At 34.7% G+C, this 20,918-nt stretch overlaps 1 protein-coding gene across 6 annotated transcripts in view; it reads left to right on the top strand.

Moving 5' to 3' along the window:
- The window catches only part of PDS5B (PDS5 cohesin associated factor B), a 192,437-nt gene that overhangs the window by 103,451 nt on the left and 68,068 nt on the right, over positions 1-20,918 (top strand). For all 6 annotated transcript variants that reach the window (XM_025000064.2, XM_025000062.2, XM_025000061.2 and 3 more), the window contains exons 14-19: positions 2,981-3,062; positions 5,784-5,832; positions 8,073-8,212; positions 9,643-9,758; positions 14,858-14,963; positions 16,371-16,531. In XM_025000064.2, coding sequence (XP_024855832.1) covers positions 2,981-3,062; positions 5,784-5,832; positions 8,073-8,212; positions 9,643-9,758; positions 14,858-14,963; positions 16,371-16,531 — 654 coding nt within the window. The remainder of the gene's footprint in view (positions 1-2,980; positions 3,063-5,783; positions 5,833-8,072; positions 8,213-9,642; positions 9,759-14,857; positions 14,964-16,370; positions 16,532-20,918) is intronic.

The raw sequence follows: 20,918 nt of genomic DNA, 5'->3' as shown, positions 1-20,918 counted from the left end.
TTGTCATTTAATTTGTCTAGTTTGTAGTGTGTGCATTGGGGTTTTTAGAAAAGCATTTCTGGGGATTCTAATGGGCAGACAAGGTTTAGGATCATTGGAGTTACAGCTATGAGTGGAACTGCTGAGGATGCACATTTCCAGCATTATAAACTAGTCAAATCATTTTCCAGTATGATTATACTAATTTATACTCTTGCCAGTGGTTTCTAAGTTTCTCCATCCTCTGTCTGGCATTTTATTTTTTGTGAATCTTTTGGGTATGAAATTTTGTCTCATTTTCTTTCCATTGTCCTGAATACTAATGATGTTGATGTTTTACTTAATGTTTCTGATTTCACCACAGTGCTCACTACTCTGTATTATAATGCCTGTCCTACTTCATTCATTTGTATTACCATTCAAACCCAGAAAGTCATTTGAATTTATGACCTCTAATTAGTTTGAATGGTATTTAAAATAGCTCCTGTGTAACAAGCAGGTTCCTGCTAAGAATTTGTTTGGTAAGGATTTTTATTTATTGAAAGAGCCATATATTTTATTCTGTGATGACGTTCTTTTGGGGGAGACAATGTATCTTCTGTATTTTAGACTTTTTGATATGTACCCACTTTTGGGTCACTAAGTTAACTGAGTATCTTGATGATTAGAGAGGAGAACTGAGGCAGCTTGCGTGCCCTCTGATCATGCTGTGTATTCCCACCTCCTCCAAGTTGCCCAGAGCAGCTGTTATCCGTGAGAGTAAGTGGTACTATCAGGTGTCCTGGTGGTGTCTTCTCCTTCATCGATCAGACTCTTCTTCTAGACAGTTCTGTACTGCTGAGTCTGACGGGTAGTTTGCCATTTGAGAGCAGAAGATTGGAGGAGAGGTTCTCGTTAACATTTGACAGGTTTCTATAGCTCAGTGGCAGTTCTGTTTCTTTGAAATGACACAAACGTAGTGCATTGGTGCAAATGAGGAGAAGCCCGGGTGAGGGGACTAGTTGTCTACTTAAAATGTCACTTAATCAAAAAAAAAAAAAAAAAGTCAACAAATGTAAGAGTATCCAGGCTCTAGTCAGATTTTTCACTTTTATTTAGTGACAGAGCTGGAATTCAGACTAATATTGAATGAATGGATGGATACTTGTCTTCCTAGTACAGTAATACTGCTTCCACTAGTACAGTTTTTTTTCCCTTAAGTGCTGTTTAGAAAGGCAAAACACAAGGACACATTGTCTTTGCTGCTTAATATAATTTGATTAAAATGCTTGAGGGGGTGCCCCTCCTGATTGTTACAGTACAAATTCTTGGTATGTAATGGTCACTTTTTGACTTAAGCTGCAACTGTTATAGTTTATAATAAGCTTTAGAATTACTTAAGATTTCATCTTTAAATTAATAAACAACTATAATAGGTAAGATAATTTCTTTTTTATTTTTCTGCTTTAAGTGAAAGCAAGTTTCAAAATCCAGGGCGTTTTAGGGTTACAAGTAGTGATAAAATGTGTAGGTATGGAGAGAATTCATTGACTTTGGGGTTCAGAAGTAATTTCACAGATGACTGCTCTGTTTCTTTCAAAATTATTGTTTTAATTACATAACTGCTACTTTGCTGTGAGACTTTTTCAGTCCTCTGGATAATGTTCATTTTTCTTTTGATGTTTGCATTCTTGAAATGTGCCTGTTCAACTTCAGGGAACTTCAGTACCTTGGAAACAGTAAAGTATAGTATTTTAAGATGAAAATGCCCCAGTACTGTTGTTTTGCTAGTACCATTTGTAAGGGACTACTATAAAGGAATTTGTGTCCAAATTTCTGCTAATTTATCTCCTTTTTAAAAAAATACAAAAGTACTTTTAAGACACGCTGTTGAGAATGAAAACATTAAGCAGATAATTGCTTTGTCTATCAAAAGAAAATGAATGTTTTTACATGGTTTATATATGTCTGCATTAAATTATTGTCTCAGAGCAGTGCTTTGTATTTGTGATAATGGAGTTAATAGAAAGTATGTGCTCAGTCGTGTCTGACTCTCTGCGACCCTGTGGACTATAGCCCACCAGGCTCCTCTGTCGATGGAATTTTCCAGGCAAGAATCCTGGAGTGGTTGCCACTTCCTTCTCCAGGGGATCTTTCTGACCCAGGGATGGAACCTGAGTCTCTCTGGTCTCCTGCATTGACAGGCAGATTCTGTACCACTCGTGCCACCTGGGAAGCCCCAATAGAAGTATAGATAATTGAGAACAATAATGAGAAGTAGTATTTGGTTTTGGAAAATTTCTTTTTTAAAATTTTAAATATAAATGGTTCTGATATACTATAACTCAGCATTTAAATAACATTAACTGCTCTCTGTGGTTTATATATATTTTATATATAAATATAAATTTCTTATATAAATCTCTTTTTTAAATTTCTGCCCGAAAACAATAAAAGTGTTATGGGGACATCAAAATTTTTGCTGTGTAAGATGAATATTCACTTATATAACAATATAATTTATAAATAACTAATAAAGTATATAATGTATATTATGTAAAATTATGATATTTTTCTTTCAGGAAAAAGTATCCCCATTATCTCAGAGCTCACTGTTTTCTGTCTTTTATTCCTTTTCATCCTACCTACTGCAAGATATTATTCCATTAAATATTGCTTTATTTCTCAAGTTTGTAATCACCTCAGTTAATTCCTATGCCCTTGCCTGCAAATGTGTTCCAGTTAATGAGAAATTTTCCCTATTTCTATACAAAAGGAAAAACAATCACCACTAATCCCTTTCTTTTGATATGCGCATCTCCCCAAATGTTATTATCTCTTCTATTTGACTCCTCTCTCTCTCTCCATATATCATCAGTTGTTTAGCTCCTGTAACTTTTACCCTATCTTTGTCATCTCCTTTTATAATCTGAACTTATAGAAAAAAATAATATAGTTGGAATATCCTAGAAGGATTTTTATCCCATTTTGTTATTTAAATTTATGTGTTTATGTTTTTCAGAGCATTGAATGAAATGTGGAAGTGCCAAAATCTGCTCCGACATCAAGTAAAGGATTTGCTTGACTTAATTAAGCAACCCAAAGTACGTTATCACCATTTCTGCTATGTGTTGAACAGCTGTTTCTGGGTGGAACAATTCTGACTCTAGAACCTATGATCTCTAACTTAGAACACTGAAATTTTTAAGAAAGTTACTACATAGAAAAACTTAAATTCACTGTATCTGCAAAAGGTATATCCAACAGGAAACAGAATGTGCTTCTGTGTACTCAGAATTAAGCCTTTTTTGGTAACTTTAAAAAAAAAAGATCAGTAACTCAGCATTATTGAAAGCATATAAAAAGTAAAATTACACTTAATGTTGCTGCACTGAAATGCTGCCATCATCTTTGTATAGTCTTGTGGTTATAGAAAGTTTTAAAATCATGTAATTATAGTTTAGTGTTTTGATATTTTTACTTACAACTAATATTATGGTAATTTTAATGTATTACCTGGTCTTCATAATTATAATTTAATGGTAGTTATTCATCCAATTGATGTTTGAGAATGTTGTATGTAGGCCTATAAAAGATACAATTCATTGAAAAATCAGTGTGTCTAGTCATTTTACATGGCATCCAGGGAAAACAGCAGTGTTATTTTTGTTTCTTTTTCAGCACATAGTTGACTCCTTCACCCTTTCCCCACAACATACACTTTCTGTTCATAGGACAGAAGTCAATAGAATGGAGTTTTTTCATCTAAGGGAGAACATCTCCAGTTTTCCTAGGTGTAAATCTTGCCATTTGCCCTAAAAATCAGTGAGCTAACAGTAGTTGTTTGAGTGGTTTATGGTGACCACTTTTTTCTTAACCTCTAAATCAGTAGTAGTAATAAGACATTTCTTGACCCTTGTTTGCCTGATTGAAGCTTTACAACTGAGTAGTATTTTTGTTTTATAGGCTAACAATTATCTCTTTGTTTATGACTTATTGAACATAATTTAACCTTCTGTGATTCCTGATTATGTTGAACCTACTAGAGTAGGTTTTTCCTTGTTACACAATGACTTTAAAATTATTTTAGTAATTGTGCTATTTCAGTACTTCTGTGCGAAGGAGGGAAATTGGAAAATCTCAGTTAAGTTAGTGTGTTTCAGCCAATAAACATTTGTTTTAGTCAGTGTTATAATGCAGTGTTAAGAGTGTTTCAGGTAATAAGCTCTAGATAAAGTGCTCCTCTTTGTCACCTAGAGACATATTAATTTACTACCTCTAAAGTTGCAAACATACTATTTTAGAATGTGAGATGTTCTCATTTGCATGTGTATAAAATTATTCCTGATTGAAAGCATTATTAAAGTCATAATAGCAGCCGAATAGCATTTTAAGTGTATAGGTTGTGTGTTGAGCAGTGTGATGTATGAGACTGTAATCAAGAATAGCTTTGTTGACTCTCACTCTCCCTTTAAAATTTATTTAGTGTGAGCTTCTTCTCTTTGCTTGTTCATAAAAACTTGGCAGGGTCTCATGATATTCCTGTTCAGTCTAGGAATAAAATACAGTCTCAATTCAGTTACAGTGTTTTATTCCCTTCTAGTTTGTGGTATTTTCCTTTAAATTGTCTTAAAATAATTAACATGTTATCTAAATCAAAGAGAGAATTCTCATTCTTGTGTGGTGGGGTTGAAGAAGAAACAGAATGGAGGAGGATGGTACTCTAAAGCGGCATTGTAGTGAAAGGAGAATTAAGTCTATTACTTTTTTTTTAAATCTATTTTATTTTATTTTTTAACTTTACAATATTGTATTGGTTTTGCCATATATCAACATACTTAATACTCACTTTATGTTGAGAGTTCTAGTAGATGTTATACAGTTAAAGTTAGAAAAAAAAACCAAAGCTGTATTTAATTTTTGTCTGTTTATAATTCTGCCTATTTTATCAGGAAGACTCCTAGATATTTAATATTTTTCTTTGACTACTTCTTTATTCCTTCTGATTAAGATAATTTTATTCTTTCTTAGCAATGTAGCCCTTCTACTTATTTCATTTAACTTAACTGATTTGCTCAGTGTCTCTCAAAGTGACTTGCAGTATTGTACTTTGTTGATGATGTTTCTTTTCATTAAATAACACTAACCTGATGCAGTGAATAACTAGCATTCTTAGAAACATCATTCATACCCATAACTTTACAGAATATGTTACATGAAGCACAATGTAACGAAGACATTCATTCACTGAAATATTATACTACACTGATGCAGCATATAACTAGCCCTCTTGGAAAAATCTTTTGTACATGTTAGTGGCATCTTAATTGTCTTCATCTAGCATCTTCCCAGTGGCTTCCTGACTTATGTATCATAATCCTCAGGCTTAAATACCTCAGTTCAATCAGAAGTATATACTTGTCAGTTTTTTGTTTGAGATAGACTACAAATGTGAAAACCAACATTTCCAGATTACTTTGTTCCCCTTTTAAACTAAGTTGTCCTGTCCTTTGAGTATACTTAAGAAAAACAAAATACCTCTGTGTCCCAAAAGGTTGATGCAGCAATCATTATCTTTTTTTTTTTTTTTTTTCCTTTTGGGAGGATGACAAAACAGGATGAGGGAAGAAGTGACGAGGGTGGATTATGACTTCACTTCTTTCATTCAGTTTATCGGGGGTTTAAACATGTCTAAAGAAGGAGCATATACTGGTGGTCCTGGCGTGGGCCTAGAGTGTGAGTGGGTTATGCTTAACTTTCTGAAGAATATAATGAAGATTATTGTTAGGAGATTTTAATTTTGCATTTTTTTGTGTGATTTTCAGACAGATGCCAGTGTCAAGGCCATATTTTCAAAAGTGATGGTTATTACAAGTAAGTTACTTCAAATATTATATGTAAAATTTAAGGTTTATTTGAGACATTTCTTTCTTTGGTAGTATAAAATATTCCTCAAAGTTCCATTTTAGGCTATGATAATATAGGAAAAGATTAAAGTTTTTTAGTTGATTTTTATTTTTTTCCTTTCCCCCAGCATACTCAGCTTTCCTTTTTTTCCCCTTATTTTCATGTATTTTGCATTCTGCACAGAATTATTTTGTGTTTTGGTATGAGCAAGAGCTAGATAAAGGTTTTATTGTATAAATTTATTTTTGAGAATTCATTCAAATTGCTATGTAAGCTTGCTGTTAAAAACTGAGCCTGTGCTTACCTATTGTTTGCTCTAATGTGAATCTCTCTGAAGCTTTAATTTCATTGTGAGTCAAAGTTTAGAATGAAGGATGTACTTAATAACTGCAAATTTTTTTTTGAAAAAAAAAGTTAATTCACTTTTTTGCTTTCAAATAAAAGTTTTCAAATAAAACATTTGTTTTATGTCAAATAAAATGTTATTTAATTGCCTTTAACAGGGAATACTAAAGGGTTGTGTAGCACGTTTCCTTTGTTCAGGGCAGGGAAAAGTAGTTTTTTTTGCAGGGCACTAGCTTTTTCTCTCACCCTAGAGATCACTGTGTACAGCATGAAGGCGGAGGGAAGATCAGGAGCACCTGGGCAAGTGCTTGCACCGAGCTTCCACTTGGCTAATGAAGAGATCTTAGGCAGATTTTTGAGATGTTAACAAATGTTCCAGGATGTATGTGGAAGTATGCTAAGACACTAAAAAGAATAGTAACCTAATTCATTGGGTATTAGACTAAGTGATAGAAACTCTGGCATGAGTAGAAATTTCACACCAAAATACCTTGTAGTCCTAAGCAGTTAAATTAGTTTTCAGTCCCTTTGGATAACTTAAAGCAAGTGATTTCATGCTATTGCTTTTAAATAAGTATTTCCCTGGTGGTTTGGCTGTGGACAGTATCCCCTAAAGGAGATAATCTCCTGTAGTCTTTCTGTTTTAACCTTGTATCCATTTTCTTCCAACAAGTACAATATTTCCCAAATTCTGCTCCAAGGGATGTTAATATCCTGAACATATGAGTCGTACCATCAGAAAAAAAAGAGTTCCAGTGGTCAAGTATGTTTGTAGAATCTTGAATTAAAGGGATTTTTTTGTTGCTGTGTTTCCCTTCCTCCTTTTCTCCTCTCTTTGCTTCCTCTCTCCCTCTCCCTTCACTTTCTTTTCATTTTGTTTCTTAGGTGATATGCTTTATTGTAGCCTTAATATGATGCTGTGGAGGGGCTGTAAAGTGACTTTTTCCAAAACTGTTGATAAACAGTACAGTAGAATTTTTGTGTTATGGAAATAGGGAAAGGTTATACAGTCAAATAGTTGGGAGGAGGAGATTAGTTCTTACCATGTTCAGTCGTGTAGCCAAGATATAAATGGAACTTCAGAGTCATATATGAACTTGAAGACTGCATTTACTGTATTCATATTTTAAGATTCAACAGGTTTCTGTTACTTTTATTAGAGTCCATGTTTCTGTATTACCCTGTTTATTAGCAGGGTTCTACCTAGTCTGATTCTCTATTACAGTTGTGAGCAGCCAGAAAAACGATGTTATGATGGATATTTTGTTAGCTTTCATAAGTGTTTTGGTTAGTGATGTATTAGGAGAGCAGTATAAAACTAATCTTTGATTCTGTAAGAGCTCAGACTTTCTCGTGTGGTAGTGGCATATCTGGCAGTAACACCTGGACCATGTTGTTCAGCCTGTCTTGGTACCTCGCAGATGCATGTGTGCATTTTCTGTCGATGTTTTAACAGTAAACAGTGTAGAACAGGAACATAGTTTCTTCAAGGTAAATCTTACTGATCTTGATCTCTTGCTGTGAATCACAAAAGAACAATGTATGTACAAGCTCATGGGACAGTAATAAAATTGGTATTTTTCAGGTTGACATTTAAGGCCTTCAGATATTATATGGAGTTATTTAAAGTTAACCAGTTTGATCTTTCTCTGGCTAGATGGTCCTTCACAATGATTTTATTTAATGTTTCTAGGAAAAAATTTTTACTTGTGAAAATTCACTATTAAAGGATCTGTATAATTTTATCTCATTAAATTAAATGAATTTGTATGTTAGGATTCTTCATCAAAGTAAAGAATGAAAAATGTTGCTCTTTTATTATTTCAGGAAATATCTAAAATTATATTTTAATTTAATTTAAGGAAATTTGCCAGATCCTGGTAAGGCTCAGGATTTCATGAAGAAATTCACACAAGTGTTAGAAGATGATGAGAAAATAAGGAAACAGTTAGAAGTACTTGTCAGTCCAACATGCTCCTGCAAACAAGCTGAAGGTTGTGTGGTAAGGAGAGAAATTTAAAAGAGTTAATGTTTGGTGATAAGTCACTTCAGTCGTGTCTGACTCTGTGCAGCCCTGACTCTGTGCAGACTGTAGCCTGCCAGGCTCCTCCATAATGTTTGGAGAAGCCCACAAATCCTTTTTTGTCCCCTTTTGTAAAATAATTTATGTTCATTATGTAAAGTTTAGGAAATATCACAAAAATAATAATGTATTAAACTGTAATTACTCTGTGGACACAGTTGTTAATGTTATGGTGTATGTTCTTCTAAAATAAGATTATATTATACAGAGCTTTGTATATTTTACTTTTTCATTAGTCTTTTACTATATTCTCTTTAGTAGCAACATAGCACAGCATTGAGTATATGTGCCATAATTTATTGAATGGTCCCCATTTGTGTTACACATTTAAATTTTTTCCCAGTCTTTGATTAATGTAAAAAATAAATAATCTTTATAGCTTAATAATTTTACACAATCTTGATTTCTTTTCTTAAGGATAAATTCGCTATTGGCCAGTATCACTGTTGGAAACACAAAACTCAAACAAAAACATTATTTTGATAGCATTTATAAAATCGGTTGCTAATCATATGAGCACTTTTTCTCCTTGGATATATTAGTCATTCTTATTTCTTTTGTAAATTTTGTGTTTTTAATCTGCCTACTTTTCTAGACTATTTGTCTTTATCTCATTGGCTCGTTAGTATGTCATGGCGTTGTGTGTTAATTAGGCTGCAGGTAGTTTTCCAACAATTGTAGCTTAGCCCTTTTCATTTGTTTATGATGCCCTTTACATATGATCGTTTTGTTATTTCACTAAGTTTGTCAGTGGTCTCTTCAAGGTTTTTGCCTTTGAAGTCTTGCTTATGAAATCCCATTGTATTGCAGGTCAATGACAATATGTACTTACGTCAGTATTATTTAATCTGTTGCCCGTGTATCTTCCTAAATTCTTCTATAAAAGATGATTCTTGGCTCTACCCCAGATTGACTAAATGGGAATCTTCACAGTGAGGCCCAGGAATCTGTAGTTTTAATACGCTCCCCTGATAATTTTGTTTGTTGAAGTTTGATATCCCAATTGGTTTTATTCTTTTGTGTTTGTTTTTATCCTTTTGGAATATCTTTGGTGTAAGATGTGAGATAGGAATCTAACTCTGCTTTTATTTTTAAAAAATGTCTATTGAGCTATTCCGGTATATTCAGTATAACAATATATTGAATAATCCTTTTCCTGTTTACTTGAAATGTTACCTTTTTCCTATACTAAATTCTTAGTCTTTTTGTATTGATTTGTTTATTCCTGCACCAATACTATACCAATAGTACCGGCACTATGTGATTTTAATTATAGTAGTTTCTTAACATTTTAATGTAATGAATTATTTAAACATACTTTTGTAATATTTTAAACATCTCCATTACAGCGTGAAATAACTAAGAAGTTGGGCAACCCCAAACAGCCTACAAATCCTTTTCTGGAAATGATCAAGTTTCTCTTGGAGAGGATAGCACCTGTGCACATAGATACTGAGTCTATCAGGTATTTAATGAAAATATTGAATTTTCATTACCATTAATTCATTCATGCTTTAGTAGTCATTATTGAGTGTCTGCTGTTTGTAAGGCACTAATCCATATAGATTTATGTGTATACATAATGGCTATATACTCATCTGTGTATATATCTGTATGTATTTAGTATTTCATGTTATTTTAATTTTATGTAGTCTTTTTGGATGAGAATTTGTCAATACAAGCCTAATTTTTATCTGTTAACAGTATACTGGTTAGTTCGCTCACATAGGTTAACTGATAGAAACAAGTTGCAGTTCTACCTTCTGGAAAAGAAAATAAAGTGATTATGTTATAAAACAGCATATGATGCATTTCATAGGTATCTGAGAACTAAAAATGTTATTTTTAAGACAGCCTTCATTTAAAGTTTCAGGTTTGATATCACTTGACTTTGACATCTTGGAAAATACTTTCTTTTTATGTCTGTACTTGGTTTTGTAAAATGTGGGAAGAGCTCTTTTCTTATTTATTTATTTATGGCCATGCCATACAGCATGATACCAGGGATTGAACCCGTGCCCTTTGCATTGGAGTGTGGAGCCATTCAACCACTAGACTGCCAGTGAAGTCCCCCCCCACCCCCCCAACCACCTTTTTTTGTTTGTTTTAAACATTTCCTGAAATGTTTCAACCAGTTGAAAACAGGACTACTTATAAAATATGGAAAGCATGTTCTTTTTTTAGTGAGCAATAGTACCTTTCAGAGGTATATTAGAATCTAAAATACTACTAATGGACACTGTCCTCAGTAAAGCCCTTTTGGGGATTTTTTTGGAGGGAGGGCGTAAGGTATAGCTCTTGGCTTGTAACCCTCTGTAGTGGAGGAGGATACTACGTTGGATGCCTGTTTTTCATTTTGGACTCGTCTTGCCTTGTTTTTCATTTGAGGAAAGTGTTCTTCAGTTTCAAAAATAAAAGGGCGCAAAACGAAAACTGGAATCCTTTATATTATTACAAGGAAAAATCTGAATCAGACTGAAATTCATTAATTAAATCCAATGTCTTCTAATTTAAAACAAGGCTAGTTAGGTATTGGCAAAGCATACTTTATGCTTTTCATTAATCTTCTGTCTAGTAGTGGAATAAGAATTTTAATTAAGAGATTATATTATAGTTGCATAAAATTGATGCAGATAGTGCTCAAAGGATTAAAAGAATTTCTCTGAGAGGGTAGTATTTGACGTGAGAGGAAGAATGGGTAAGATTTTATTTCTACAAGAAATGGGAGGAGAATTCTAGGTGTTGAGTTTTATATAAGCCAAGCTAACTGGATAGGAAGGAATAAGGATATTTAGAAAATGATTGCCATCTATTTAAGTTACTCTGTGGAGAAATGTAAAAGTGTTATGAGGTGATCCTCAAAAAGCATTTGGTGTCAGATTGTGGAAAGCCTTTAGGATCTGACTTTAGAGCTTTTACTTTGTTCTTTGGTCTGTTGAGAAGCAGGAATGATTGATGATGAACAGGAGGAGGGAAATAGAAGAGAGAGCCTGCTAAGGTGTTGTTATAATTTTCTTTGGATGACGATAGTGGGATGGAAAGGAAAGAACATATTTGAGGAAGGTTTTAAAAGAACAACCTTAGAAACGGGTCCTCTTACTGGAAATGGGGAATAAAATGGAGGAGGAGTGAGAAGTTTATGGGGTCAAATCCAGATGATGAAGAGAATAGTAGTACCTTGAAAAGAATGAAGGGAGCTGCTGAGAAAGGATATGCTTCTTGTTTGGGCATGACAATTTTTTAAAATCAAATTGCGGAAAGATAAGACCACGTTATTGCAGTATTTTTGAAAGTTAAGATAAAGTTTCCAGAAGTAATGCATTTTATGAACAAAAAGACTGAGGACCAAAGCATGTCTTTGTAGGTTGGTAATACATAAGATATGTTCAGTCATAACTAATAATAACAGGTAATAGCCATTAGTGCTTATAGTGTGCACTCTTTGTTTTATGTGTTTTAACTCATTTACCTCTTTATAAGGCAAAAAATATTACTATTTCCAGTTCACAGGAAAGGGACAGTGAGCTACACTGATGTTAGAGTAACTTTCCCACTGCTGGGAAGTAGCTAATGGCATTTAAACAGAGGAAGTCTGGCTGCAGCGCCCTCTTGGTTTAACTATCACACTGCAGAAAGGTTCCACCCTCTTCCCCACCAGTAGTCATGGAGTGTCCAGTTCACCTAATTTTTCCTAGTAGTGGCTGTACCCTTTTCAGTCTTTGCCATTTTATAGGTGAATGATGTTGTTTAGTTGCTAAGTCATTTCCAACTCTTTGCAACCCTGTGGACTGCAGCATGCCAGACTTCCCTGTCCTTCACCATCTCCTGGAGCTTGCTCAAACTCATGTCCATTGAGTTGGTGATGCCATCTAACTATCTCGTGCTCTGCTGTCCCCTTCTCCTCCTGTCTTCAATCTTTCCCAGCATCAGAATCTTTCCCAGCATCAGAATCTTTCCCAGTGAGTCAGCTTTTTGCATCAGATTGCCAAAGATCAGCTTCAGCTTCAGTCTTTCCAGTGAATATTCAGGGTTGATTTCTTTTAGGATTTACTGGTTTGATCTCCTTGCTGACCAAGGGACTCAAGAGTCTTCTCCAACACCACAATTCGAAAGCATCAGTTCTTCGGCACTCAGCCTTCTTTATGGTTCAGCTCTTGCATTCGTACATGACTACTGGAAAAACCACCATAGCTTTGACAACAGACCTTTGTTGGCAAATTGATGTCTCTGCTTTTTAAAACACTGTCTAGGTTTGTCATAACTTTCCTTCCAAGGAGCAAGTGTCTTAATTTTATGGCTGCAGTGAATGGTGGCACTGTTTAAAAGTTGAATGTTTTTTCCCCATATGTTTCTTGGCTAATTGCTTTTCTTCTTATTTTTCTGTAAGTGGCTTAGAGAAATTGTCATTTTTTATTGATTATATGAATGCTTTATGAAATAAGGCTATTAACACAGTTTGATTGCCTTTTAAATTTGTGCTTGACATTAATAAATACTAAATTACATGATTTGTCTCCTTTATTTTTTTCTGCCATCGTATTAGGTGGCTATGTTTTTTACATTTAGGTTTTAATTGTTCTGGAATCCATTTCATTGTAAGGTGGAGATAAGATATCCATCCTTTTTTAAAAGCCTAGTAGCTAGTTGTATCAAACCATTTATTGAAAAATTGGTTCCTTCCTATTTGATTTGAGACATTCCCTTATTGTAGGATAAATTCTTAACAATATTTAGGGTCTTACTGGACTTTTTCCCTTTGTTCCTTTGTATTTTAAGGCTTTTATGATAAATTTTTAAATTTCATTTAGAAAGTTCTTTCATCCCTCCTCCCTTAATATTTACTAGCTGTTCTCAAACATTACTTAATGTTTCCAGATGAGTTATAGAATGCATGTGTTGAATCTTATCCCACACCAAGTTGTGTTCCTGTAAGATATTTTTAGATACAGTGGCAAATGATATTCGTGTAATACTGTTTCCATCTTACGAAAATACTTGTCTTGATTTTTTCAAATCTCTTTGCTCCCTTTAATAATTTTAGAAGTTATATACAGATTCTGTGCATTTAAAACTTTTTATTCCTAGTTTTTATACATTTTGACTTGTCATTATAAATAGATTTCCTCCACCCCTCACCCCCCTGTGTTTTTAAGGTGGCTTTGGCTAATACAGAATAGCTCTGTCGATTTTTAGTGTTGTTGGCGTCACCTCACTGAACTCTTGGTGTTTTGTAATAGTTTCTCAGTTGATTCTCTTTGATTCTCCAGGTTGGTGCTTTTTATCACTGGCTCTGACTCTGTGGTTACTAGCTCAGTTGTACATGACGTAGCAACTAAACAAGAGCAGCGCCACCCCTACGGGAATGCCTTTCCTCACTGCCCTTGCTAACCAGCCTCACTTGTCCTGGCCTTCTCTCCAGTCCTTATTGTTGCCTGATTATCTTTTTTAATGTATTTATTCACTTATTTTGGCCTTTGGCCTCCCCTCACTAGACAGAGAGCTTCCTGCTCTTAGTCATGGAAGAAAGAAATGAATTTCATTTTGGATATATGGCATTTTTCATTCCTTTGGTACGTTTAGGTAAAGAAAACCTTGGAACTGATGAATATTTGGGAAGAGAATTCAGGCTGAAGATTTTTATTTGGAGTAGTTGGAGCTATGAGAAACAGTTAAGGAGGAAAAATGGGCAGAACAGGACAGAAAACATCCTCAGTGATTTTAACTGTTAAGGGAATGATTAATTTAAGAGGATATTGCAAGGAAAACAGATGTATTTGACTCATATCTTGACCTTAGATTTGAGTACATATTTTTGTAGAAACATAAATCTACTAAGCATTTTAAAAAACTGAATAATTGAATTTTCTTGTATTTTGGTTTATATTAGGTCTCTGACTTGATATTTGTTAACTTGTTTTTTGTAGTAAAAACAAAATGAGTATTTTGGATAATTGACAGTGTTTCAAATGATTATTTTAAAGTCACTTAAGCTTGTTTTTAGAAGAAAACTTTAAAATATTGTATTTCCTTTGTGATCTGTTCTAACTATTCTAGTGAGGATTTATTGTATGTTTGTTGTATGACATTTTTACACCTGTCAGAAGCAGTCCTTTCTGGCTTTCATAACAGTGCCGGACACAATAATATTTGCTAGGTTGTTTGAAAGTGCTTTATGTTAGCATTTATCCTTTATTTCTATATATGTTGTTCTACATATTGGAGCCATAATGAACGTTAGATAATTGGAAAACATCTCTTAGGATTCACATGTTTGGACCTGAACTTCACACAGCAAATACAAGAATAAAAATACAGCGTTAATAAACAGCAAGTCAGATAACATTTTAACCTCATTTGAATGGACACAGGGAAATACAATTTCAAAAAGAAGCATCTCAAAATACTTATTACAGCTTGCCATAATGGTTGGGAAACAGCTGTATCAAATTTGTGTGTGGTTTAGTTCTGGTCTGTATAGAAAATACTCGGGATTATTTTTCTTAAACATTGCCAATAGAAAAAGAGTTGAAAAAATGGAAAAAAATTTTTTTTGTCATACTTTAGTGCTCTTATAAAGCAAGTGAACAAATCAATAGATGGAACAGCAGATGATGAAGATGAGGGTGTTCCAACTGATCAAGCCATCAGGGCCGGTCTTGAACTGCTTAAGGTAAATATGCTTACATTGAAATTTAGGCACTTAAGTGCTTAATGAGATAACTGTTACATATATAGTTTGTACATTTTAGTCTTGAGATTTGCTTTTCTCGGTTAATAGAATCTAAAGTAAAATTTTCTTAATCACTTTTAGGTACTTTTGAAATTGTGTATTCTAACATGTAAGCTAAATATTAATATTTTTATGTTTAAATTATATAATATAGCCTAGTGTTAATTATATTAAGGATTATAATTTGAAGGTTTCATTAGTGTGCAAAGAACTTGCTAACTCTACCACAGAAAGCACCAAAATTTTAAAGTCCATTTTATATGTTATTTCGTTAGCTAAAATATTCCATTGCCTTTTACTTATTACAAAAATATCAGTTAATTGTTGATAACTTAGAGCATATAAAGTCATAAAGAAGAAAACATTGAGAAGCCTATCATTCATAAATATTTCTTTTGTTTCCTTTTAATCTATAGAAAAATATACTCTTTGGTACAGTTGAAATGAGACTGAATATACAATTTTATATCTTCATTTTTCCCATAATAAATTATTAACATTTTCTCAGTGTTTTTTAAGACAGTGTTTTTAAGAGTGTCATAAAGCAGGTCTGATTTTTTTTTACTGTAATTTATTAGATAGTTGCTCTAAGTTAATTGCTTTTGCTTCCTCATGTGTAATGGAGGTAGAAATAATACTTATCTCACAGGGATTAAATTAAATCATGTACTTAATGTCTTAGCAGATATTTATTTTGAAAGTGTGATTATAATGGAGGGTCTAATTTGATTTCCTTCAGATTGCTATACCCAGTTTTACTAGGTCTGTTTATTAAAAATTTCATCCATTTTCAGTTATTTTCTGTTGTCTTTATAATCTATTATACTCTACCTTAAATGTGGTAAAGTCTATTTATTGCTTTATTTTTTCTTTAGTCCTATGTTGGTGTGATTATTGTAACCTTATAATTTCTTTTACTGTTTGATATTTTACCCTCTTCCTTAGATTACTTTTTTCCAAAAATGTTACTATCTTCTTCTAATGACCTATATTTAGAATAATAGAGGTATTTTGTTAAATTCTCTTCTCATTTTCCTTTTCTCCTACCTTGAGTTTCTTCCACCCCTCCTCCCCAAACATTAACCAAATCCAGATTATTTTGAGAATTATGTTAGTGTGTTGTTTAATTTTGAAGATAGTTCTTTCTTTAGATTGTACAGTCTTCCTACACAAGAATGTTTCTGTTACATATTTAAGTAAGTCTTAAATTTTACTTACAGTGCTCTCTTTTATTTTTAGCAAAATTACTTGTGTTTTTACTTTGATTTGTAACATTTCTAGTGTGTAACATTTTGGATTTATAAAGATGAAAAGGATTTATAGATCATTTTTATGATCATTTTTTAGGTACTCTCATTTACACATCCTATCTCATTTCATTCTGCTGAAACATTTGAGTCTCTCCTGGCTTGTCTGAAAATGGATGATGAAAAAGTAGCAGAAGCTGCACTTCAAATTTTCAAAAACACAGGAGGCAAAATTGAAGAGGATTTCCCACACATCAGATCGTGAGTTGAGTTTTTTTCTGATAAATATTCTAGAAAATAAAAAATAACTTGCTGTTTCTTGATTTACATAATAGTTGGAGTCAATTTTAAGTTTTGAGGAAATAATGTCTGAGTTTTATCTTAAGTCTAAACTATTTAGAGTCTTTATTTCCTTGGAGAAGGCATTGATTGGTATTTTAGAAGATTCATAAAAATGTAAGATGACCATGGCATTTCCTTTTGAAGCATCAATTTTGTTTGAAGATTTTAATGAAAACAGTTTTTTATAGCAAAAGAGTTCCTTGGCATATTATGCCATAGGGTAAACAATGCGAATTTAAGGTCCAGTGAGAAACTCCAGAGGAATTTCAGCAGGATTGTCCATAGCACTTTACTTTCTTGAAAATTTTCAGAAGTATTGTTTTACTTGACACAGGGAAGCAGAGAAGCATGGAATAATCATCCTAACAGCAATATATTTTCTGTGTGTGTTTGTGTGTTTTAGTATTTCCAAAATTTGGAAATTATGCTGTTATCCTGGAGATCTCTAATAGTGGTTGATTATGGTTCAGGATTCTATAATAGCTCAGAAGGAATACATCTTCATTCCTTATGAATCCCTCCTTGCTTCTGTGTGTTCATCTCTCCATCCTGTTCCTGGGGAGCATAGCTGGTAGTTGGTCCTGATACTGCCATAGTCACTGGTGACTGGTTTCACCTGTAGCTCATTGCTTCTGGTCTAGTTAGTAGTGGTTGGGGTACTGTGTTTCTTCATGTTGAAGTTGACTATGGCTCTTTTCTTCAGAGAGAGACTTGGACAAAGCTAGCATTTTAGAGGCTCAGGTATAGGTTTTGTTATCCCTTTCTATTCACATGAGCTTAATCAGTTCTAGAAACTATTGATACATAGGAAAAGAGCATTATTTAAATGATAATTGAAACACCCAGAATATTGTAACAGTATATTTTGGCAAAGGCAAGAAACTATTTTTTATAACTGGCTTCTTAATTTTTAAGGGAGCCTGGAGAACGTGAATTTTCCTTGTAATGGAGCTGTGACTTTCCAGTCCAGATCAGAGATCAGAGTTTGGAGATACATGTATACACACACACTAAAAGTATAAACTATCAGATCAGATCAGTCACTCAGTTGTGTCCGACTCTTTGCGACCCCATGAATCGCAGCACGCCAGGCCTCCCTGTCCAACTCCCGGAGTTCACTGAGACTCACGTCCATCGAGTCAGTGATGCCATCCAGCCATCTCATCCTCTGTCGTCCCCTTCTCCTCCTGCCCCCAATCCCTCCCAGCATCAGAGTCTTTTCCAATGAGTCAACTCTTCGCATGAGGTGGCCAAAGCACTGGAGTTTCAGCTTTAGCATCATTCCTTCCTAAGAAATCCCAGGGCTGTTCTCCTTCGAAATGGACTGGTTGGATCTCCTTGCAGTCCAAGGGACTCTCAAGAGTCTTCTCCAACACCATAGTTCAAAAGCATCAATTTTTCGGCGCTCAGCCTTCTTCACAGTCCAACTCTCACATCTATACCTGACCACAGGAAAAACCATAGCCTTGACTAGACGGACCTTTGTTGGCAAAGTAATGTCTCTGCTTTTGAATATGCTATCTAGGTTGGTCATAACCTTCCTTCCAAGGAGTAAGCGTCTTTTAATCTCATGGCTGCAGTCACCATCTGCAGTGATTTTGGAACCCAGAAAAATAAAGTCTGACACTGTTTCCACTGTTTCCCCATCTATTGCCCATGAAGTGATGGGACTGGATGCCATGATCTTCGTTTTCTGAATGTTGAGCTTTAAGCCAACTTTTTCACTCTCCACTTTCACTTTCATCAAGAGGCTTTTGAGTTCCTCTTCACTTTCTGCCATAAGGGTGGTGTCATCTGCATATCTGAGGTTATTGATATTTCTCCCGGCAATCTTGATTCCACCTTGTGTTTCTTCCAGTCCAGTGTTTCTCATGATGTACTCTGCATATAAGTTAAATAAGCAGGGTAACAATATACAGGCTTGATGTACTCCTTTTCCTATTTGGAACCAGTCTGTTCTTCCATGTCCAGTTCTAACTGTTGCTTCCTGACCTGCATACAGATTTCTCAAGAGGCAGGTCAGGTGGTCTGGTATTCCCATCTCTTTCAGAATTTATCACAGTTTATTGTGATCCACACAGTCAAAGGCTTTGGCATAGTCAATAAAGCAGAAATAGATGTTTTTCTGGAACTCTCTTGCTTTTTCCATGATCCAGCGGATGTTCGCAATTTGATCTCTGGTTCCTCTGCCTTTTCTAAAACCAGCTTGAACATCAGGAAGTTCACGGTTCACATATTGCTGAAGCCTGGCTTGGAGAATTTTGAGCATTACTTTACTAGCGTGTGAGATGAGTGCAATTGTGCGGTAGTTTGAGCATTCTTTGGCATTGCCTTTCTTTGGGATTGGAATGAAAACTGACCTTTTCCAGTCCTGTGGCCACTGCTGAGTTTTCCAAATTTGCTGGCATATTCAGTGCAGCACTTTCACAGCATCATCTTTCAGGATTTGGAATAGCTCAACTGGAATTCCATCACCTCCACTAGCTTTGTTCTTAGTGATGCTTTCTAAGGCCCACTTGACTTCACATTCCAGGATGTTGGCTCTAGATGAGTGATCGCACCATCGTGATTATCTGGGTCGTGAAGCTCTTTTTTGTACAGTTCTTCTGTGTATTCTTGCCACCCCTTCTTAATATCTTCTGCTTCTGTTAGGTCCCTACCATTTCTGTCCTTTATCGAGCCCATCTTTGCGTGAAATGTTCCCTTGGTAACTCTAATTTTCTTGAAGAGATCTCTAGTCTTTCCCATTCTGTTGTTTTCCTCTATTACTTTGCACTGATCACTGAGGATGGCTTTCTTATCTCTCCTTGCTATTCTCTGGAACTCTGCATTCAAATGGGTATATCTTTCCTTTTCTCCTTTGCTTTTGGCTTCTTTTCTTTTCAGAGCTATTTGTAAGGGTTCTCAGACAGCCATTTTGCTTTTTTGCATTTCTTTTTCTTGGGGAGGGTCTTGTTCCCTGTCTCCTGTACATTGTCACAAACCTCCATCCATAGTTCATCAGGCATTCTGTCGATCAGTTCTAGTCCCTTAAATCTATTTCTCACTTCCATTGTATAATAATAAGGGGTTTGATTTAGGTCATACCTGAGAGGTCTAGTGATTTTCCTACTTTCTTCAGTTTAAGTCTGAATTTGGCAATAAGAAGTTCATCATCTGAGCCACAGTCAGCTCCCGGTCTTGTTTTTGCTGACTGACCTTCTGCATCTTTGGTTGCAAAGAGTATAATCAATATGATTTTGGTTTTGACCATCTGGTGATGTCCATGTGTAGGGTCTTCTCTTGTGTTGTTGGAAGAGGGTGTTTGCTATGACTTGTCCCTTACCACCTCCCAAAACCTGCCCAGGTTCATGTCCATTGTATCGGTGATGCAGTCGGGGAACCTTATTTTTCTGTAGCAGAACTAAAGGAAAAACTTTGTGGTCGTACCTTTTTTCTCTGGTTTTAATAGGGGTAAAGCTTTTGGGTGAGGTAAGGCTTAGAGTTGTGAATCAAATGTCTTATTACCGACTTTACAGGAAAAGAAAAAAGTAAGTGCTGATCTACTAAACTAAAATGATGGTGAATTATGGGTTCCATTCTGTCTCAGTAAGTCGCTCAGGAATCTGGCTCACTCGAGAATAGTTAGATGTGCCAACACTGACGGTCCCCTCTAGCATAGGATACAGTCATAGTCCAAGTGAAGCTGGTTCTCAATTGGAGGAGCTTAAACAGACTTGGAGGAGAAATTAAACAGAAATAAAGGACTCACTACCTTTATTCCCGCCTTCCTTCTCCATGCTACTTATCCACTTGATTAAGCAAGTGTAGTTTCAGGTGGGAGTTCTGCTGTTAATTTTTTGAAAGAAGTGTCCAAGGTTGAGTCATCAGGAAGACACCATCTACATTTTTGTTTAAATGGCAGAGCCAAAGAGAATTTCTTTTATTTAAAGATGAATTAACAGAATACAGATAAATAGACAAACATGGATCCTTTGAGGATATTTTAGTGTTCAAAAGATAGGTGATTAACACTAGGAAGAATGAAATTCTTGTTGGATAAAAGAGAATTTTAGACATATCTTCTAAGCTGCCAAGAAAATTAAGCAGCAAATGACATCTGGGAAAAAGGAACAAAAATAATATAGCATAAAAAGAGAAATGACAGAACTAAGGATAAAGAGGAGCAGGAACATATTTCTGTTATAGAATGAAATTTATTATAAACAGCAAGGAGCAGAGTAAACAGTATTGAAAATGTAATCAGGAAGGTGTCTGTTGAACTTAAGGAAACTGCATAGAACATGGGTATAGTGGGGAAAGAAAG

This window comes from Bos taurus, chromosome 12 (assembly GCF_002263795.3).
Source record: "Bos taurus isolate L1 Dominette 01449 registration number 42190680 breed Hereford chromosome 12, ARS-UCD2.0, whole genome shotgun sequence".
NCBI classification, from domain to species: domain Eukaryota; kingdom Metazoa; phylum Chordata; class Mammalia; order Artiodactyla; family Bovidae; genus Bos; species Bos taurus.
Note: the sequence above shows the minus strand (reverse complement) of the source record. Positions and strands in the feature narration are given on the sequence as shown.